This window comes from Cydia amplana, chromosome 3 (assembly GCF_948474715.1).
Source record: "Cydia amplana chromosome 3, ilCydAmpl1.1, whole genome shotgun sequence".
Lineage (NCBI taxonomy): Eukaryota > Metazoa > Arthropoda > Insecta > Lepidoptera > Tortricidae > Cydia > Cydia amplana.
This window is the reverse complement of record NC_086071.1, coordinates 4,655,608-4,678,967: the sequence shown is the minus strand read 5'-3', so window position 1 is coordinate 4,678,967 and position 23,360 is coordinate 4,655,608. Positions and strand designations below refer to the sequence as shown.

General features: G+C 43.0%; 1 protein-coding gene across 1 annotated transcript in view; it reads left to right on the top strand.

Annotated features, from left to right (window-relative positions):
• LOC134662648 (tyrosine-protein phosphatase 10D-like) overlaps nucleotides 1-23,360 on the top strand; it is a 63,745-nt gene that overhangs the window by 28,741 nt on the left and 11,644 nt on the right. Inside the window, exons 12-27 of the mRNA XM_063518921.1 lie at nucleotides 4,671-5,054; nucleotides 5,137-5,550; nucleotides 5,662-5,775; nucleotides 6,079-6,294; nucleotides 10,863-11,109; nucleotides 11,842-12,176; nucleotides 13,250-13,446; nucleotides 13,478-13,642; nucleotides 13,674-13,838; nucleotides 13,870-14,034; nucleotides 14,066-14,230; nucleotides 14,262-14,387; nucleotides 14,428-14,618; nucleotides 20,098-20,302; nucleotides 21,116-21,303; nucleotides 22,400-22,527. Coding sequence (XP_063374991.1) covers nucleotides 4,671-5,054; nucleotides 5,137-5,550; nucleotides 5,662-5,775; nucleotides 6,079-6,294; nucleotides 10,863-11,109; nucleotides 11,842-12,176; nucleotides 13,250-13,446; nucleotides 13,478-13,642; nucleotides 13,674-13,838; nucleotides 13,870-14,034; nucleotides 14,066-14,230; nucleotides 14,262-14,387; nucleotides 14,428-14,618; nucleotides 20,098-20,302; nucleotides 21,116-21,303; nucleotides 22,400-22,527 — 3,405 coding nt within the window. The remainder of the gene's footprint in view (nucleotides 1-4,670; nucleotides 5,055-5,136; nucleotides 5,551-5,661; nucleotides 5,776-6,078; nucleotides 6,295-10,862; nucleotides 11,110-11,841; nucleotides 12,177-13,249; nucleotides 13,447-13,477; nucleotides 13,643-13,673; nucleotides 13,839-13,869; nucleotides 14,035-14,065; nucleotides 14,231-14,261; nucleotides 14,388-14,427; nucleotides 14,619-20,097; nucleotides 20,303-21,115; nucleotides 21,304-22,399; nucleotides 22,528-23,360) is intronic.

The window sequence follows — 23,360 nt, the reverse complement described above, 5'->3', positions numbered from 1 at the left end:
CATTTGATTAACATGTCGCTTCCATTTACACCCCTCCACGTCTATGATATACGTAGTGTTAGGAATCGATTCCTCCACTATTACTCCTTGTATCCAAGGTTGTCTGTTTTTCCTATAATCCTTAACCATTACCTTTTCTCCCACCATAAATTCTATGTTTCTACTCCCCGATGCCTGTTCCCTCTGCTTTTCTAGCATATGTTGTGCTCTTTCTATAACCGGCGGCGGTCGTAGCAGAGCGAACCGGGACCGGAGATCTCTATTGTATATGAGCGAAGCAGGCGTCACTCCTGTTGTACTATGTGGCGTTACTCGGTAATCGAAAAGGAATAAATTAATTGCTGATTGAATTGTATTTCCTCTGCTTTCTTTAATTTTTAACACATGTTTTTTGAATATATCCACAAATCTTTCTGCTGCTCCATTGGTCGCAGGGTGGTATGGGGGAGTAAAGGTATGTTTAATGTCTTTCAGCTTACAGAAATCTTTAAATTCAGAAGATGTAAAGGACGGTCCGTTGTCAGTTACCAAGTGGACAGGGTAGCCATGACGTGCAAAAAGACTATTGAAAACCTCGATTGTACGAGATGAGGTTATCGAGTTCATTTCTATAACTTCTGGCCACTTACTGTAACTGTCAACCACTACTAAGTACATTTTATTGTAAAATGGTCCACAATAATCCGCATGAATGCGGTACCATACAGACGGGGCCACTGGCCACGATTTCTGGTGCCCCTTAGTGGGATTATTTCGAACTGAAAGGCAAGTAAGGCAATCATTTGTGATTTTTTCTATTTCTGCATCTATGCCTGGCCACCAGAAGTAAGAGCGTGCCAGCTGCTTCATACGTACAGTACCGAAATGACTTTTATGTAGTTCTAATAAGATTGCCTGTCTTAATGACTCTGGTATGATGATTCTATAACCCCAGAAAAGGCAACCTCTGTCAAAACTTATTTCAGTTTTCTTATTACCATAGGTTGACAATTCTTTCTCCGTCACTAAGTCAGGCCATCCGTCCATGGTATATCTAATGATTTTGGCTAATGTTACATCTTTTCTGGTTGCCTCTTGTATTGATTTCCAGTCCAAATTCTCAATTTCACAATTTTGAATATAATAAATATTACTTATCTCTGCATCGGTACAGATAGGATGCATAGAATCTGTATTTTCATTGATTAGCATAGGGGTGCGTGATAAAAAATCTGCTGGATTCTTATCAGTTTTAATGTGTCGAATTTTGTAGTTGAATGCTGACAAAAAAATTGCATAATGTTGCAACCTTTTTGCTGCCATTTTAGGAATGGCTTTAGTTGGGCCAAAAATGCGTACTAAAGCTGCACTATCAGTTTCCAACTCAAAACTCCTACCATATGTATAATTATAGAATTTTGTCACACCAAACACTACGGCCATAGCTTCCTTGTCTATAGTAGAATATTTAATCTCTGTCTCGTTAAGTTTTCTACTTGCATAAGCAATTGGTTTAACTACTCCGTTCCTGTCTCTGTTTGAAATTACTGCAGCCAAGCCTGTGTCTGATGCGTCACAACTTAAAATTAAAGGTAAGTTTGGGTCGTAATGAGTTAGATTTTCCATGTTAGCCAGCTTATTTTTTATCATAACAAAGGCATTATCACATTGGTGCGTCCAGTTGAATTTATTTTCTTTGGTACATTCATATAATGGTGTCAATATGCTTGCCATATCTTTTAAGAAACGAGAATAATAGTTAACTTTGCCTAAAAATGACCTCAACATTGTTACATTTATGGGTGGTGTAGCCTGCAGCAATGGTTTTATATTATCTTTATTTACCCGTATACCATTACTGTCAATTGTAAAACCAAACACATCAATGCTATTTTCAAAAAATTTACACTTTTGTATCTTTAACTTAAATTCACTTTGTTGTAGCCTCTCTAAAACCTTGGATAAAGTGTCTACTGTATCCTGAAGATCTTTACCACTAATATAAATATTATCTATAAATACAGCAGTATTTGGAATATCTGATAATTTTTTACTCATGAGCCGCTGAAATGAGCCTGGTCCTGTGCTCACACCATAAGGAAGGTAATTATACCTGTATGTGCCCACTTCAGTAACAATAACTGTACAATCTTTTGAGGCTTCGTCTAATGGTGCCTGATGATATGCCTCTTTCAGGTCCAGCTCGCAGAAGTATTTTCCATTATTAAGGGAATTAAATATTTCTTCTACATGAGGCAATGGAAAGTGATCCACCTCTAAGTGTGGGTTGACTGTTAATTTGTAGTCTCCACATAACCTTACCGAGCCATCTCCCTTTAAAATTGGAACCACAGGTGTACCCCACTGGCTGGTTTCCACGGGTTCAATTCTACCATTTTTAATAAGTCTAGAAATTTCAGCTTTTACCTTGTCTTGAAGTGCAAATGGAACTCGGCGTACCGGCAGGCTTTTTGGTTTGGCATCCTTTTTCAATTTGAGGCTGATGGTTTCACCTTTAAAATTTCCCCATCCTTCACTAAATACTTCTGCGAACCTTTCCTTTATTGCAGCTCTGGCTTCTGAAACATTATTAAATTTTTTATTTACTACATTTGCTTCATTTGACATTACAAATTTGGGCGGCCATAATCCTAACTCCTGTAACCAGTCTCTTCCAATAATACATGGTGTGTTCTCAGTTACAAAACTATTTAATTGTTTAGTTACATTATTCAATGTTACTGTCAAGCTATCCAATATTCCTAACGGTTGTGATATTTTTTGATCAAAATTTTTAAATAAAACATTACATTTTTTTATGTCCTTATCAGGAAATAGCATCTGTTTTTGTTTCAATGGAATAACAGTAACATCAGACCCTGTATCGAGCTGAAATTCCACCATACAACCCTCAACATTAAGACTTAACATATGAGGAGGCACTTTACTTACATTTACATAGTACATTTGGTACTCATCTATTTTTTTGTTTTCTGATGCATCCTCGGGTTCCTCTTTCTGTATAGAGTTAATTTTGAAACTTTTCTTCTTGGGACAGACCTTAAAAATGTGTCCTTGTTGACCACATTCCGAACAATATTTTTGGCGCAGCGTACACTCTGAACGCAGATGATTATCACCACCGCAGCAAAAACACCTAGTACCTTTATTCATGTTTGGCTTCCCTCTTGCTGGTCTTCCTTGAAATGATTTATTTCTGTTAGTTTGCTGATAGTAAACATTGGCTTCCACTTCTGCCTTTTGCCCTGTTTCTTTTAATGCCGCTTCTACAGTTCTAGCCAAAGTGATATAATCCTCTAATGTCTGATTTGTATCCGCCTTTAGTAATTCAAATTTAATGAGTTTGGAGTGCACACCGTCAATGAACTTTTCTTTTAATTGATCCTCGGAGTCCTTGAATTGACATTTGCCAGCCAGCTTCCGAAGTTCTGTAATATAATCCTCTATTTTTTCATTTGGAAGCTGATTCCGACTTCGGAACGTCGCGCGTTCCAAAACAATGGACTTTTTTGGTACGTATTTGTTTTTCAAGATCGTAGTGAGCTCGGAATAAGAGAGACTTGCAGGTTTTTTTGTGTTACACAGTGATGACAAAATTTCGAAAACCTGCGGTGTTATCTTTGTTAACAAGAGAGGCACTTTTTTCTCTTCTGGCACGTCATTCAAGGTAATATAGCATTCTAATTGTTGTTCAAAACATTCCCATTTAGTGCCATCAAAGGGTTGTAGATTTAAATGGGTTATGTGTGCGTGTGACATCTTAGGTTTGCTCACTTTCTTATTTTGTTTTTCTTTGCAATACTTCACCAATATTTGCCGCAATTCGTCGACGGTTTGGTTTTCGTTGAATGTGATATTTAACTTATTCAAGTATTCTTGTAATTCAATTTTTGACAATTTGTAAATCCATCCGATTTTGTCAAATGTTATGTTTACAACACTCTTATCACTGTTGTCCGTAGAATCACTGTGCTCGGTGTCCGACATTTAATTTAAAGTTAACTTCTTCGCTTTTAAACAAATATTATTGTGGCACGCGTTCTCAAGATTTTGCATTTTCCTCAAGAGGCCGCCATTACACAGAGACAAAAGCAGATCGATTTCACGGCGTCTATATTGCAATTGTGACTTTTCACTTGGTAAATACACTTCGTTATTAATTAAAACTGTGATTTATTGTTGGTTCGTCTATCTCGTCGCCACTGTGGTATCTTGAAATAAAACGCAGGTTACACAATTAATTAATGCTGTATTCCTTCGTTATTGTCTTACAAAACTAGACGCCATCTTGGTTGGAGGGCAAGGGCGAGACAGACAGCCGTAAAGGCTGACATACACGAGTCGGTATACTACAATATCTCAAACACCTAAATCGGTTCAGGCACTTAGCTGTTACGGTGTAACAAAGAAACTTACATACCCACATACAAACATGAACCCTGAAAACAATACACTCTTTTTTTGGGGCAGTCGTGTAAAAAGAAGATTTTTTGTACTTAATTTGACCGGGATGTCATTTATATACTTCGTGGCTAAACTTTTTGAAAGTTCGTAAAAGAAGCTGATGTGACTTATCAGCTAAACACCTGAGTGGTTTGATTTTAGTGGTTTAGTTTAAAGTTAACTTATGATTTGTGCTCACAAATTTGTTCACAGTTATTTTTGCACAGGTTTTATACACACTGACGCCGGCGACGGCTTCCCGCTTCGACTCGTACCGGTTCCGGCTGGAGGGCGGGCCCGGCGAGGCGCAGGAGCAGACGCGCTCCGCCACCGCGCCCGCCGCGCGCGTCGAGTTCGCGCGCCTCGTGCCCGGCCGGCTCTACAACGTCACCATGTGGACCGTGTCCGGCAACGTGACGTCACACCCCGTGCAGCGCCCGGTACGTTACATACAGGAGCAGACCGCGCCCGCCGCGCGCGTCGAGTTCGCGCGCCTCGTGCCCGGCCGGCTCTACAACGTCACCATGTGGACCGTGTCCGGCAACGTCACACCCCGTGCAGCGCCCGGTACGTTACATACAGGAGCAGACCGCGCCCGCCGCGCGCGTCGAGTTCGCGCGCCTCGTGCCCGGCCGGCTCTACAACGTCACCATGTGGACCGTGTCCGGGAACGTGACGTCACACCCCGTGCAGCGCCCGGTACGTTACATACAGGAGCAGACCGCGCCCGCCGCGCGCGTCGAGTTCGCGCGCCTCGTGCCCGGCCGGCTCTACAACGTCACCATGTGGACCGTGTCCGGCAACGTGACGTCACACCCCGTGCAGCGCCCGGTACGTTACATACAGGAGCAGACCGCGCGCGTCGAGTTCGCGCGCCTCGTGCCCGGCCGGCTCTACAACGTCACCATGTGGACCGTGTCCGGCAACGTGACGTCACACCCCGTGCAGCGCCCGGTACGTTACATACAGGAGCAGACCGCGCGCGTCGAGTTCGCGCGCCTCGTGCCCGGCCGGCTCTACAACGTCACCATGTGGACCGTGTCCGGCAACGTGACGTCACACCCCGTGCAGCGCCCGGTACGTTACATACAGGAGCAGACCGCGCGCGTCGAGTTCGCGCGCCTCGTGCCCGGCCGGCTCTACAACGTCACCATGTGGACCGTGTCCGGCAACGTGACGTCACACCCCGTGCAGCGCCCGGTACGTTACATACAGGAGCAGACCGCGCCCGCCGCGCGCGTCGAGTTCGCGCGCCTCGTGCCCGGCCGGCTCTACAACGTCACCATGTGGACCGTGTCCGGCAACGTGACGTCACACCCCGTGCAGCGCCCGGTACGTTACATACAGGAGCAGACCGCGCCCGCCGCGCGCGTCGAGTTCGCGCGCCTCGTGCCCGGCCGGCTCTACAACGTCACCATGTGGACTGTGTCCGGCAACGTGACGTCACACCCCGTGCAGCGCCCGGTACGTTACATACAGGAGCAGACCGCGCCCGCCGCGCGGTGTCGAACGTCACCATGTGGACCGTGTCCGGCAACGTGACGTCACACCCCGTGCAGCGCCCGGTACGTTACATACAGGAGCAGATGGCGCCCGACCTTTATTAATCTATGATAATTTCGTCCTTGTTTCTAGACGCGTCTGTACCCGCGGCCGGTGGCGTACCTGAAGCAGCTGGCGCTGGGCGCGCGCAACGTGACGCTGGCGTGGCCCGAGCCGGCCGGCGACTACACGGACTTCGAGCTGCAGTACCTCACCGCCGAGGACACGCTCGAGGCGCGCTCCACCACCGGCACCGAGTACACCGTGCAGGACCTCCAGCCGCACACCAACTACGTGTTCACCATCGAGGTACGATCATTGCTTGTACAATATTATACAGGGTGTCCCAAGAAGTAGTGATATACTGAAGCTGGGAGGTAGAGGACCTAGAGGGCTATCTGAATCACCCCCATGTATGTTCCGCGATTTTTAGTATTTTCGGAGTTATGATTTTTTTTTTAATTTTTCACCTATCGCCGAGTACGATGAGATTTTTATTTTTTTAAGCGCCCTTGAAGTTGTGAACATACTAGGTAATTTTATCTTTCTTGGCATTAAATTTTTTTTTGATTCCATTCAAAGATCTAACGATAGTAAATTTTATTTATTTATTTAACAATATATTTACACGGCATTACAGACAAGCCAATACACCGAGAAATTAAAACATTACAGAATACCCAGTAGGTATACAAACACATGAAATATTTAACAGATAATAAATTAAACACAAGTACTAGACATCCTGTCATCCATCAACTCGCAGAACCTTAGACATTCACGGCATACAGTCGCCCATCTCCAAGCAAACAAGTCACATTCAGGTGCCGATGTCAGGAGCGCATTGAGCAGCGTCAGCGCACGAAAGAGCGGCGAATTCCTATGCGAGACCGTGCGCGCCGCCGGCACTGCCAGCAGTGGCCGCGCTCGCGGTCTCAAAGTGACTTTTGGCAAGTCTGAGACGTACAGCCGTAAGACTCGAGCCACAAACTCCGGACAGTCGGACTCACCGCGCAGTATGCGACAAGCAGTGGTCAGCAATTTGTTGTTGCGCCTTACCTCTAAAGAATTATATCCGAGGCACCCGAGTAAATATTTTGTTGGATACATAAAAGGATAATACCCAAATCTTTTTTTAAAAAAGAATCTTAGGAATGCCTTTTGGATCTTCTCCAGAAGTAAATGTTACCATACTGAATTGTCCTATCTATCAGCTTAGCACACAAAAAAAATCAAGCATCTACCGCAATAATTCACGTCACCATAAATAAAAATCTCATCGTACTCGGCAATAGGTGAAAAATTAAAAAAAATCATAACTCCGAAAATACGAAAAATCGCGGAACATACATGGGGGTGATTCAGATAGCCCTCTAGGTCCTCTACCTCCCAGCTTCAGTATATCACTACTTCTTGGGACACCTTGTATATTTGTATTCTCAAATTATGTTATGACAAGTTTAGTATTATTTGTAAATAGTCACCATTAATTAGTATTTAGTATTAAGATTATTGCCATGCCCTAACAGGGTACCATGTACCGACTTTATAATGTTGTAATACCATCCTATGTAAACATGAACATGGACGCAATAAAGATATTATGAATTATGAAAGACATTATGAATTATTTATCTACGCGATACACGGCTGTCGTGAACGCTGCTCGCACTGTTAGTGCTTGAGAAAGGAGACCTAGGCTCTCCGAAACATGTTGCGCAAGTGACTAAACAAGTGAGTCTAAACCGTAAAACTATTCAATGTTAGTATGTTTGACAGCAGTTTAAATTCGAATATTTATCTAATAAATACATGTAACGACTCCTTAGAAAAAATGGGTAAAGATCGGTTTTCCTAGGATAGCGGTGCCGTCATATAGCGGCCGTCTCCATACTAAATAATACGGCTAAATATGGATGTCGTAGTATTTGTATGGAGACGGCCGCTATATGAAGGCACCGCTATCGGAGGAAACCAAAGCTTAACACCTCGTTAAAGCTAAATTCTTACGGCGCGACACATAAGTCCCTCTTTACTCATTGAAGTTTAGTGCGAGCACGTATATTTGCTACTAAACGCAAGTAGTCACTAATAATGTGTAAACAAGCCCTAATACGAAGTGACATTGTAAGCAGCGGACGGCGTGAAGGGAAGACCGGGTATGTATGTGTGTATCTGGCGAACCAACTTTGTCAGTAGAAAAGGCGCGAAATTTTTAATTTGTACGAGGATCCTTCGCGCCTTTACAATTTGCCGCCTTTTGGCAACTGGCAAAGCTGACTTGCCAGAATAAATGTCACTTTGTTGCACATACCTAAACAAGTTTGTACAGTCGACGTCAAAGATATATTTACAATTGAAAGTTACAAAAAAATCTTTACATTAAAATAAGTTGCCATTTAATGTGACAAGTACTTGTTTACGTGATATATTACAGTTTTATATTTTCACACAATGTGCCCAAAATATGTTTACACTATTTAATCCGTGTAGTTTGCCCCTTTTTATGACGTATGTTCGTTTACATGACAAGTTACAGAATAATATTTACTCTTAATGTACCAAATTAAATTGCATGTAAAGATCTAATGTAATATTTACAATCAACCATACATAAACAGTTTTATACCTCCTGCTAAATAAATATCTTTACAAACATTTGAAAGCTGCATTCTAATTTCAAATAATGACAATCGTCGAAAAGAGTACCATACTGTCAAATGGTCTGTTTGTCTCGTTCGTTTAGATGACGTCAATGCTATGTCGAGTATGTAATTCCGATGTTTACATTTAAACCATTTTCAGTATTTTTGATTTTCAGGGTTTCGTACCCAAAGGTTAAAACCGACCCAATTACTAAACCTCTACTGTCCGTTCGTCTGTCTGTCTGTCACCAGACTGCATCTATCTCACAAATAGTTAAAACTTTCAGACGATGTATTTCTGTGCCGTTAAGTTTAATAACAAATACTAAAATCAGAATAAAATAAATATTTAAGTGGAGCTCCCATACAACAAACGTGATTTTTTGCCAATTGTACAGAACCCTTAATGGACGAATCCGACTCGCCCTTGGCCGGTTATTTTGTAAATGCATAGATACTGAAGAATTATAAGTTAACCCTTTTCGGCGCCATATCAAACGCAAAAAGCTAATATGAATATTCTTAATATGAATTAATAAAAATAAGTAAGAAGGTAAAGAAAATTATAGCAAGGAGGTTTCATAAATAAAAAGTAGGCCAGAATGAAATAGGTGAATTATAAAGAAATTAGTAAATAAACAGGTGAATTGTGTAAATATGTTTTTGTAGCAGAATGCGTAAAAGTTTTTATGCATCATGAAACGTAAAAACAGAAATGTTGCTCTTGACGTGTATCACGTTTGACACATTAGGTGTAAATATTATTCTGTAACTTGTCATGTAAATGAACATACGTCAGAAAAAGGGCCAAACTACATGGATTAAATAGTGTAAACATATTTTGGGCACATTGTGTGAAAATATAAAACTGTAATATATCACGTAAAGAAGTACTTGTCACATTACATGGCAACTTATTTTAATGTAAGGTCAAGTGAGGTAAATGCAACTATGGGGTTATTGCGTCTCTCCGTTCTTTCTCGAATACGATTGGTCGAAACGCCCTCTACTATGCAACGTTTCATTTCCAAGTAGCTCAGGCATGAAACGTTGCATAGTAGAAGGCGTTTCGACCAATCGTATTCGAGAAAGAACGGAGAGACGCAATAACCCCATAGTTGCATTTACCTCACTTGACCTTAAAGATTTTTTTGTAACTTTCAATTGTAAATATATCTTTGACGTCGACTGTACACAAAGACAGGAAAAATGAAAAGTACAGGGTGGGCCAAAAGGGTGTTGGCAGTTTGAAAATTGAATTAAATAAAAACTTCAAATCGTACAACATTTTTAATACTACTTTTAAAAACACAAGTTATGGGAATTTTATGACTCAAAATAATGTGTAGATTAGTGGCCCACCTGAGTTTCTTGGCACCCTTGAAGGCAAAGTCACAAATTCTGGATTTTTTTTTCGATATATGCCCCTCGGGGATATTGGCGATTTTCCGAATTTTTTTCCTTTTGAGCTGCTCAAAATCTTTCGATTTTTTCTCAAAGACTACAGATTTGAGGTAATCCCACAGAAAAAAAATCATACGGACCGAGATTGGGGCTGGGTGGTGGCCATTTGTTGTCATTCCTTTCAGAAATGAGATTAGAGTATCTGATTGGCAAAATGAAGTCGGTTATTCGCATCATTTGGTTTTAATTCATAAACAAACTGAATCTTTTAAACCTTAAGATTGCAAATTATGCTTCAAAACTTGTCGCAATGTTGAATTTTTTATTGTCCATAGCCCAAACTCTCTTACGCGTTGATTACTTGATTGTTGCGGATTTTGCCGAACTGAACGTCGAACTTGCTCCACAATGTCGGCCGTTCTCTCAGAGGCTGGACGTCCGCCAGGCATTATTGCTATGGTCGAGCCGGTTGTTTAAACCATTATGATCAATTTGCGTATAACATTAACACTTGAAACCTCACGTTAATCTCGTAAATGGTATTCCTGTCGATACACCCAGTCGTGCAGTAATCACCGATTTAGGGTTTTGGTAAAAAGCTCATACACCAAATGCAGGCTCCGCTCCTGTGTATTGCTCTATGCCGATTAAATTTCCACGAAACGAGGCGTATAGCAACCTCCCGCGGCACCCCGCCAAGCAGTTTCGAAAAATTCAAGATTAAAACTACCAACACCCTTTTGGCCCACCCTGTATAAGTTTCCCTTTCCAAGCTTTCAGCATATATTTCAAAAATCGATAGAAATAGATATATTTGTCGTCGGGCAGGTGCGGTCGGGCACGCCGGCGACGCTGATGACGCGCTCGGCGGGGCTGTCGGTGCAGCTGGCCACGCGCCAGGCCGCGCCGCCCGCGCCGCGCAGCTTCCACCCCACCGACGCCAAGCCCAGCCAGCTCACCTTCGCGTGGGACCTGCCCGCCAACCAGGCCAATGGCGTACTCGAAAAGTTCGTCATCGAGTACGCCCCGCAGAACCAGCCCGAGAAAAACACTACTATTACTTTCCCGCCTGAAGGTAAACGGCTTTCAGTGATCACGAGTTATTTGCGAGTTATACATTATAATCACCATCGATAGTTGAACTGTGTATTAATTTAAACCGCGTCTAAACTGAAAATCGTAATTAAATTCCAAAAAAAGTAAGACAATGTTGCCACTGCAATAATTTGTTTGTAAAATAGTAAATTCCTTTTTATAAATAAACACGCTAAGATAATTTATTTATTGGTAATTTTACTCCTACGATTTAAAAAAGTACTTTTATTTACTTATTTTTACATAAATACAAGACGCGCTAGTAAAAAGTGGCAACATTGTCTTACTTTTTTTGGAATCTAATTACGATTTTCAGTATAAACTAAATGGAGTTTAAACTAAATTTTGTTTATGTGAATTACGCACACTTTTCAAACAAATACTTTCTTATACCTGGAAGGAACAATCGTGCCAAGTTGCGTCGTCAGAGACAAAAGTGCAAACTGTTCATTCCATACCATATGTGCCAATACTTAGATACACCACCGAGAACTAAGATACTAGTGAATATTTCTTATTGTTTTAATGACACAAATCGTGCATAGTTTTTGTCATCTCATGCATACCGAAATGATCACGCATAGGAAAGGATAACAAAATCTAACAGACTTTCATGGTGGTTTTGTGCAATAGTAGCGTCTCTTAAACACTTGTTGCTCGATCACGAAATAAATCAGAATCAGTATTATATGTGTACGTACGTGTTCCTTAGCACGGTCGGGCGTGGTGGCGGGGCTGACGCCGGGCGGCACGTACAGCTTCCGGCTGTGGGCGGCGACCGGCGCGGGCTCGGGCCCGGCGGCGCGCTGGACGCAGCACCTCGCCATCGCGGCGCCGCCGCGGCCCGCGCCGCACCAGCTGCCCGCCGCCGTGCGCGCCACGCCCACCACGGTCTCCGTGCGCTTCCGGAACGACTTCTTCAGCTCCGCCAACGGCAACGTGTCGGCGTACGCGCTGGTGGTCGCGCAGGAGCCGAGGAACGACTCCAGCGACCGCCTGCCGTCGTGGCGCGACGTGCACGCCCTGCCCGTGTGGCCGCCGTACCAGGTGACCGAATACACCAGGGGGATTGGGGATTTTTTAAATAGAGCACGAAGGGCAGCTCGCAGATCACGCGGTGCTATGTAAAAATGGTCTTGAAGACCTTTTCCAACAAAGAAAACATATTGCCAATTACAGATTTGGGACAAAATACAGTCGACGACAAAATCATCATTTTTAGGGTTCCGTAGCCAAATGGCAAAAAACGGAACCCTTATAGATTCGACATGTCTGTCTGTCTGTCTGTCCGTCTGTCCGTCCGTATGTCACAGCCACTTTTTTCCGAAACTATAAGAACTATACTGTTGAAACTTGGTAAGTAGATGTATTCTGCGAACCGCATTAAGATTTTCACACAAAAATAGAAAAAAAAAAATTTTTGGGGGTTTCCCATACTTAGCACTGAAACTAAAAAAAAAAATCATCAAACCCATACGTGTGGGGTATCTATGGATAGGTCTTCAAAAATGATATTGAGGTTTCTAATATAATTTATTTCTAAACTGAATAATTTGCGCAAGAGACACTTCCAAAGTGGTAAAATGTGTGTCCCCCCCCCCCCTGTAACTTCTAAAATAAGAGAATGATAAAACTAAAAAAAAATATATAATGTACATTACCATGCAAACTTCCACCGAAAATTGGTTTGAACAAGATCTAGTAAGTAGTTTTTTTTAATACGTCATAAATCCCCTAAATACGGAACCCTTCATGGGCGAGTCCGACTCGCACTTGGCCGCTTTTTGAAATAAAAATAGTTGGTGCCGATCGATTCCATTCTTATCTAGGATCAAAAGCTTCTTAGGGGTTTAGTTTATTTTCGATAATTACGTACAATTCTTACTTGTTTCGAATTATTATTACATTAATGTCAGGTATGATTTCACATAAATTAACAATATGCAGGTCCAGGCGATGCCTATAAGCTTGCTCATGTGACACCGACGCCATTAAAAAGTTTCACCATGGGAGGTATAAACGGTGCTCGTTGTCTTTAACCTATGAATAATAAACGAATAAAAATGTCTTCGTTTAGTTAATTCGGTCTGTAGGTATTTTAAAATGCGCCGTGTTTTCAGGTGACGGAGCCCTACTTCCCGTTCCACCACAGCTCGGTGGAGGAGTACACGATCGGGTCGGAGCGGTGCGAGTCCAGCGGGCGCGCGTACTGCAACGGGCCGCTGCGGCCCGGCGCCGCGTACTACGTGAAGCTGCGCGCCTACACCGCGCCCGACAAGTTCACCGACACCGCTTACGCCGTCGTATACACCGGTCAGTATTACCTATGACTGCACGTTCCACCACAGCTCGGTGGAGGAGTACACGATCGGGTCGGAGCGGTGCGAGTCCAGCGGACGCGCGTACTGCAACGGGCCGCTGCGGCCCGGCGCCGCGTACTACGTGAAGCTGCGCGCCTACACCGCGCCCGACAAGTTCACCGACACCGCTTACGCCGTCGTATACACCGGTCAGTATTACCTATGACTGCACGTTCCACCACAGCTCGGTGGAGGAGTACACGATCGGGTCGGAGCGGTGCGAGTCCAGCGGGCGCGCGTACTGCAACGGGCCGCTGCGGCCCGGCGCCGCGTACTACGTGAAGCTGCGCGCCTACACCGCGCCCGACAAGTTCACCGACACCGCTTACGCCGTCGTATACACCGGTCAGTATTACCTATGACTGCACGTTCCACCACAGCTCGGTGGAGGAGTACACGATCGGGTCGGAGCGGTGCGAGTCCAGCGGGCGCGCGTACTGCAACGGGCCGCTGCGGCCCGGCGCCGCGTACTACGTGAAGCTGCGCGCCTACACCGCGCCCGACAAGTTCACCGACACCGCTTACGCCGTCGTATACACCGGTCAGTATTACCTATGACTGCACGTTCCACCACAGCTCGGTGGAGGAGTACACGATCGGGTCGGAGCGGTGCGAGTCCAGCGGGCGCGCGTACTGCAACGGGCCGCTGCGGCCCGGCGCCGCGTACTACGTGAAGCTGCGCGCCTACACCGCGCCCGACAAGTTCACCGACACCGCTTACGCCGTCGTATACACCGGTCAGTATTACCTATGACTGCACGTTCCACCACAGCTCGGTGGAGGAGTACACGATCGGGTCGGAGCGGTGCGAGTCCAGCGGGCGCGCGTACTGCAACGGGCCGCTGCGGCCCGGCGCCGCGTACTACGTGAAGCTGCGCGCCTACACCGCGCCCGACAAGTTCACCGACACCGCTTACGCCGTCGTATACACCGGTCAGTATTACCTATGACTGCACGTTCCACCACAGCTCGGTGGAGGAGTACACGATCGGGTCGGAGCGGTGCGAGTCCAGCGGGCGCGCGTACTGCAACGGGCCGCTGCGGCCCGGCGCCGCGTACTACGTGAAGCTGCGCGCCTACACCGCGCCCGACAAGTTCACCGACACCGCTTACGCCGTCGTATACACCGGTCAGTATTGCCTACGCCTGCAGGGCCGCAGCCCACTTGGCAGTCGTATACAGGTTGGTCCAAACCTTGACGTCCAAAATTTTTTTTTAAATTCCTCACTTCGTGGGCTATCAGAATATACCCCATGGATTTTTCGTAGTTTTCGAGTTATGATTTTTTAAACTTTTAACTTTTGTTATGAAATTCCGGGGTTCCCATACAGGATGGCTAAAAAATAACTGCATTCCCGTTGCCAGGGAGGTTTTGGGATTATACTGAGAAAATTTTACTATGGGACCAACCCCGAAATCGCGAATAAAAAATTTGGCTTTCATACATTTTGGCTGTGGTCCATTTTCTATGGAAAGGTAAATTTTTTTTCGTGATTTCGGAGTTGGTCTCATAGTAAAATTTTCTCAGTATAATCCCAAAACCTCCCTGGCAACGGGAATGCACTTATTTTTTAGCCACCCTGTATGGGAACCCCGGAATTTCATACAAAAGTTAAAAGTTTAAAAAATCATAATTCGAAAACTACGAAAAATCGGCTAACATACATGGGGTATATTCTGATAGCCCACGACGTGAGGAATCTAAAAAAAATTTTTGGACGTCAAGATTTGGACCACCCTGTATAGACAAACGCTAATCGAAAAGTAATAGGGATGACAGATGTAACGAAAAGTGACGTGATCAATTTTCGATTGGCATTTGACCCCCAGGTGTGCCGATAAAGAGGTTTGCGAAATTTTCCACTTCGAAAGATTTCAAGATGTTAGAAGAAATGTAACATGTCCTTTGTTGTTGTCAAGTTTTACAGACTTCTCGAGATCTTAACAGTTTTGAATGATTCACGGTTAGTTTTACTAGACTTATCGACCGGAATATGAACCGTGATGACCTTACAAAAACAAGCAACAACGGTTGCACTCCGGGAGTGCCGATAGAAGTGAAAACTCACCTCACTATGTTACCGACGCCCGGTAACACGATACATACGTTTAGCGGAGGAATTTATTTATTATATATTATTATCATTCTCAAATAAGATCACACTTTTTCATTGACATGTTTATTTACATACTGCCATGACAACGTCAAATTATTTGAACATAGGTAAAGAGTCTTGAAAAGGAGTCCGCAACATAAATGTCAAATAACATTGAGTTTTTCTTTATTGATTTAAATGCCATCTAAATTATGAGTGGCCATCTAAACCTTACGCCCCTTACGGTCACGTGATCGCCTTACGCTGCCTCGAGTTTATCATTTTTTCCCCACCTCAAAAAGTGCCCAGCGCCGCTAAAGAAGTTTTCACTTCAAAAAAGGTACTTATACAAAAGGTAATCACGGTTCATATCCCGGTCGATATAAGTCTAGTTCTCGAGATCTTGTTAAATTTTTTGGAAGCTTTTTGCAACCTGCACATCCGTCCCACCACAATTCGGTGGAAGGGAACACGAACGCAGTATTCTTTTTAAAAGTCTTACTGAAATGTAAATGGCCACGAAGCTATAACTATAAAATACCCACAGTTTATAAAAATCTCGCGCTTAATCCAGGCAAGTGGTTAGGTTAGCCTGTGTAAAAATGTTACCCGTATTTAAACGAGATTTAGTTCCAAAATACCTTCTAAAGACTAAAAACCACCGCTTAACCTCACCAACCATCTGGGTTAAGTATCAGGTAACAAATACAAGGTGATGGTAATATTCTTGCAATGCGATAGGCTAGTTTCCTAACGAGTCAATTCAGCTAGTCAAGTTAGTATGAAGGCAACAAGGCTCGACACAATTAGCCCGCCTCCTTTACATGAGTTTTCTGCTGGTTTAAAATAATTGAAAGCGTAAAAAACACGTGTGATCTTGTTTAATCTGTGTATTTTCATAAAGCTGATCTTGATCTCTGATAAACTAGCCTATTGTAAGATCTTGGGCCTTCCTGAAATAATCAATACTTCTTGGTGGGATTATTTTTGCACACTTCATCATTAGACTGTAAAGTGGTTAAACTAATGTTTGTTTTATTTGAAGCTAACAATTGTAGTTTAGTTCATCCCAAGCTAACTATATTGGCACCAGCTACATTCTTACCGAATTTGCACAGGAACTAACAAAATACCCTAATAACAATATCAACGACCAACCTTGAATACTCAAATTTAATTTTTTTTGTATTTTGTGGAAATCGCGCCCAAAAGTTCAGTTTATAATACATTTTCAAATGTTTAATAATGAGATTTATATTAAATACGTACAGTTTTGTTTTTATGTTGTTAGCAAACAAAAACCACGTGACTCGGACATTCTGCCATAGAGAAATATAGTAAGACAGTGCTCACTCCATACATCAGTTAGACTATTAATTTCAGTGTCTACATCTAGCATCGAGTAGCGGAACTATGAGTACTGCTACTTGACAATCGATGTAGCAGTACTGATAGTTCCGCTACTCGATGCTAGATGCTAATAGTCTTTTTGGTACTAAAACTGATGTATGGAGTGACCAATCTATGTATTTTTTTCTCTACGATTCTGCTAATCATAAAAACGAGTACCATAGATTTTACGAAGTAATATTATCTATCTATGGAGTTATGTCACTAAACTGTGACAGAGTCGCGTAGTTTTTTTTTTAATATTCTAAATATAAGTAGGTACATACTACAGTGTAGTACTTTTAATAACATCTTCGCTAGAATTAACAAGTTGATATAAACCTGTAGCGGCATCGGTTACACTTCCCGGGTCTGCTACTAACCGGCGGTGATGGTCTTCGGGATGTCGACGGGCTCTCCAACATGGCGGCTCGGTGTGTTCCCTAACTTACTGCATGTCAGTCTCTGCATGTCGTCGCCTAAACACAATCAGCATGCCACCATGAACCAATAACACAAGTAGACTGAGAATGTCTACACAAAATCGCGTTCCTCTAATATTAAGGTTCTTGCCAGATATCGTCACTAACCAGTAGGCCTCAGTTCCATCAATTCTGTTCGGTACGTAGACCTCTGGTCATTACAAATTGCGATTTTGTGTAGACATTGTCGGTCTTCTTGTTTTATTCGTCCAAGATGCCACATACTTCTCGGATTTATTTCACAAAAATTATGATACGTCTGACCTTGTTATCAGATTTTCATTGTCAGCTAATATTTGTATGTGGATTAAATTCTCGCTTTGATTGGCGCTCCAGCTTTATATTTATGTTTGGTAAATAAATAATTAAAATGGAAAGCTTTTTTGTTAATTATTTATAGAATTACTGATGTTTTGCATGATAATTTATATTAAAGTGTCATATTTCTCTAACTCACAGTGTAAATGCGACAATGATTTAGGTTTTAAACTGTTGCTAGATATTGAAATCAAACTAATATGTACCTCTGTTAATACGCCCGGTGATCGGAAAACCACGTACCTTTAAATACTGCATATCTTTTAAATCCGCTAGCAACTGATATGTTTACGTTGACCCATAACACACGCCTTAGCACGTAAGAGGAATCGTTTTTGTGTGTATAAGTTCCTCATGGCAGTCAGTTAAAAATATTTCTTGAAATTAACAACATACATGGCAAAATACACCGGTATGTTGAATTTTCCATCTACTAGTTTCTATTCGAACTGAAATTATGTCAATCTGAAGTTGTTCTGCCGTCGTAAGCTGAGGTAAATCCATTCGGAGCGGGGTAGGTCGCAGCCATGCTGTGTTAAATACTATTATTTATTCTGTGCCCTTAGTTATCAGCGAATCAACCTGCACGCGCCGAGTGTTGAACAAGAGCACATTAATAGTCGTGCCCGCGAGCCGATACGTTATCTAGATTATTCTAGATAATGCGATAATTATACTGAACTTCAGCGAACACTTGAAGCCAAATAGACACGCGGCTTTTTATATAGACACACTTTCCTTTGCGGCGCTATATAATAATTTTAAAGAAATATGTTAAAAACAAAAACATTTCTCTCGGCGCGGCAGCGAAGATGACAAATAATAATAATTAATAGTTTATCTATTGGTAAAAACCTATTGTACTAGTGAGCTTCGAGCACGTAATGACGGGTATGTGAAATTTTTATTTTACTTTTTGTAATCTCATTATAAGTCAAACAGTCGTCGATTTGTATCATTTTAGTTGCATTGTATGTAATTGTAATAAAGGAATTAGTATAGCAAATTTCAATCGAAAAGACTAAACTTTCTTTGCAACTTTCATACGAATTATGAAGCTCATATCAGATTTTGTATACTTACTTAGGACTTAGGACCGCGAAAACTGGCGCATACTCCACCGACAAGAGCCACGCTCTTAAATTATGATGATGATAAAAATTTCATGTCATAAAAATCCTGTTTTGTTTCAGTAGGTTGTGGAAACTGCTTAGGCTCGTATATTTGACATATTAGTTTACTTTACAACTGTAAACTGCTTGTTTCCTTTTAAAAATAATAACGAGTTCTTAATAGCTAATTTTAAATTTAACTTTTAAAGGAAAGTAAATAGAGATTTCTGTTAAGCCGCCGCTCTTCATTGGGAAGCCCTATAAGTCCTACTCCGGTTCGTGTTACAAACCACTACATTTTCTTTTTTGTCAAATGAAAACGTAATTCAGTCGTATAAGGCGTATCGTTGTGGCTTGGACTCAAGTATTTTGTTTGTTGATTAAACCCTACTGTTGTCTTATTAAATTGAAGTGAGTTAGAGCTATAAATACTGTTATTACGTGTGTATGTTTCAATCTTATCATTTGTTAGCGTTGCATAAAGTCCATTGTTTTTAACACGTCATTGTTTGTATGTTTTCAATTTATGTATTGATCAGTACGTCTTATTATATGAATTATACTCACGTCTATAGATTAGTATTGGTACTACAGGATGCCCACGTCTACAGATTCCTATTTCTACAGATTCCTAATTCTGCATATTCCCGTATCTACAGATTCTTATGACTACAGATTCCCATGTTACATTTTGTAAGCTTTTTCATGAAATTAAAAATGAAAGTGAAATGTTTGAAAATAAATTAAATACCTACCTTCTTAAAATTTAACCGTTAATTTGTGATTCAGTAGAGGAGACTGGGGAGTGTTGATCGTCCCTTTTTATTTTAGGTTAATGTTTTTATCACTTACGATGAAAAATCTGTCGAGATGGGTTGGGAATCTGTAGTGCTGGAAATCTGTAGAGTTGGGAATCTAGGGAATCTAATATCAGTCGAATGACGTTTTATTCGAAATGAAATATCAATTGCAAACAGTGTGATCAATACAGCAATAACGGTCGTAACATGCGGTTTCTGAACACACCACAGACAGCTAACACAACACACACCGTATTAAACACACCTACTCCATTAAGTACCATTTAGATAGATATTGCAGAGATAGAGATTTAGAGATGCATTTTTATATACAATATATGTTTGCGTATACGCCTACACGGGATCCCTATTGTTCACGAAAATTTAAAGTTGTGCTACGTGGTGTTGCAGAGGTGGACAACACGGCGTGGATCATCGGCGTGTGCGCGGGCGCGGCGTGCGTGGCGGCGGCGGGCGCGGCGTGGGCGGCGCTGCGCCGGCGCCGACCGCGCGCCGCGCCCGCCGCACCCGCGCCCGCGCCGCGCGTCTGCCGCCCCGTGCCAGTCGCCGACTTCGTCGACCATTACCGGCTCATGTCCGCCGATTCTGACTTTAGGTGGACCTTTACATTTTTTATAAATTTGGATTGTATTTGAACCTTGAATTTTAAATTAAATTATTTAGAGTTTTTAGTCCATAAAAATCTTATAGAATATTTTTGCTATTTTGAGTCTTGTGCGGTGTGACATTCATATTATATCCTCTTTTCTAAGCCACCCACTGCGGCTTTAATATGATCCGTCCGATTATTCCCACCGGCAAGTTGTTACCAGTGGTAACTACTGGGATTTTTTTCCCAGTCAACTTGGTGGTAACTAGTAGGAATAACCCAATCCGTCCATAGCGTCCATATAAACCACAGCTCACCTCGACTACAATGGATCATATAACCTAAGACAAGTCGAAGTCACCAAACATATTTCACTTCGTTGCTCGTTTAGGACATAACTTTGTAACGATGCGCGGGGTAGCATTCTTCAAAAAAAATACAACTATATGTGGTTTTCATAAGGTAGCGTGATCTCAAACTTCAACTTCAAAAATAATTTATTCAAGTAGGCTTAATAATAAATTAAATATCTGGGTGACCGAGTTTCGCTCGGAAAACATATAAAAACTCGAAAATGCGCGTTTTCCCAGAGATAACACCTAGCTAGATCGATTTTTCGCCCCCGAAAACCCCCATATAGCAAATTTCATCGAAATCGTTAGAGCAGTTTCCGAGATCGCCGAAATATATATATATATATATATATAAATAAATAAATAAATAAACAAGAATTGCTCGTTTAAAGGTATTAGATAGATTAGATTAGATAAGCACTTTTGACAAGTGATACAAGTCTCAACGTAAGTTACGCACGTGCAGGTTCAGCGAGGAGTTCGAAGAGCTGAAGCACGTGGGGCGCGAGCAGCCGTGCACGGCGGCCGACCTGCCCGTGAACCGGCCCAAGAACCGGTTCACCAACATCCTGCCCTACGACCACTCGCGCTACAAACTGCAGCCCGTCGACGACGAGGAAGGCTCCGACTACATCAACGCCAACTACGTGCCGGGTACACTTGTGACGTTATCTATGAAAAGGGACCTTGTTGTCGATGGCACTTACTCTATAATTAACGATGCTCCGATATAAATACGCGGCCACGCGACACCGTGCGGCGTAAGCGCCATCGACATCAAGGTCCCTTTTCATAGATAATACCCCATATTATTATCACTACATAGTATAAAACAAAGTCGCTTCCCGCTGTCTGTCCCTATGTATGCTTAGATCATTAAAACTACGCAACGGATTTTGACGCTTTTTTTTAATAGATAGAGTGATTCAAGAGGAAGGTTTATGTATAATTTGTTAACCCGTGCGAAGCCGGGGCGGGTCGCTAGTTACCTATATATGCACAGGCAGTTTAAAGCTGATACGTGTAATGTCCACTTGTGTTTTGCCCTCTTCGAAAGTTTTCATCGAGTTTGTTTTTAAAAGAGTTTATTAAGGGTGCACTCATCACTGACTCGGGCAGACTGATCCACACTTTCACTACGCGGTTATATGCTTCACTTTTTGACAGATATCGATTTTATTTGCCATGACATTGTGATGTCTCTAATAAACCTTCGTTTCTATTGTAGCCCAGAAACGTACAAAATGCGAAAATAAATTAAACGCGTGCACCGCGAATTTAAGCGGCACTTAAGATCGGTTTTCCTAGGATAGCGGTGCCGTCATATAGCGGCCGTCTCCATACTAAATAATACGGCTAAATATGGATGTCGTAGTATTTGTATGGAGACGGCCGCTATATGACGGCACCGCTATCGGAGGAAACCAAAGCTTTAGACATAGCGCGTGCCCTGTGACGTCACGTCAGATTTATGATCATATGTTGAGTAAATATTACCTACGGTTAGGATTTTATCGTCGAAATTACGTAAAATCATATAAGTATTTACCAAAACATTACGACTACGTACGATGTTAAACACATTCAGAAAAATAATTACAAAAGGGCATTCTATAGGTACCTACTTACTTACAAATACTTAAAGATATATGAATAATTATTATTAAAAAATAATCCTACACCTACGGTCCGCTTATTTTTGTTACAGTTAACAGTGGAAAAAAGTTTATAAAGTTCATGTTATCCACAGGTCATTCAAGCCCGCGCGAGTTTATAGTGACGCAAGGCCCGCTGCACTGCACGCGCGACGACTTCTGGCGCATGGTGTGGGAGTCCGGCTCGCGTGCCATAGTCATGCTGACCAGATGTGTGGAGAAGGTAAACACTAGTCACACCACGCGAGTGCATAGTGACGCAGGACCCGCTGCACTGCACGCGCGACGACTTCTGGCGCATGGTGTGGGAGTCCGGCTCGCGTGCCATAGTCATGCTGACCAGATGTGTGGAGAAGGTAAACACTAGTCACACCACGCGAGTGCATAGTGACGCAGGACCCGCTGCACTGCACGCGCGACGACTTCTGGCGCATGGTGTGGGAGTCCGGCTCGCGTGCCATAGTCATGCTGACCAGATGTGTGGAGAAGGTAAACACTAGTCACACCACGCGAGTGCATAGTGACGCAGGACCCGCTGCACTGCACGCGCGACGACTTCTGGCGCATGGTGTGGGAGTCCGGCTCGCGTGCCATAGTCATGCTGACCAGATGTGTGGAGAAGGTAAACACTAGTCACACCACGCGAGTGCATAGTGACGCAGGACCCGCTGCACTGCACGCGCGACGACTTCTGGCGCATGGTGTGGAAGTCCGGCTCGCGTGCCATAGTCATGCTGACCAGATGTGTGGAGAAGGTAAACACTAGTCACACCACGCGAGTGCATAGTGACGCAAGGTCCGCTGCACTGCACGCGCGTCGACTTCTGGCGCATGGTGTGGGAGTCCGGCTCGCGTGCCATAGTCATGCTGACCAGATGTGTGGAGAAGGTAAACACTAGTCACACCACGCGAGTGCATAGTGACGCAGGACCCGCTGCACTGCACGCGCGACGACTTCTGGCGCATGGTGTGGGAGTCCGGCTCGCGTGCCATAGTCATGCTGACCAGATGTGTGGAGAAGGTAAACACTAGTCACACCACGCGAGTGCATAGTGA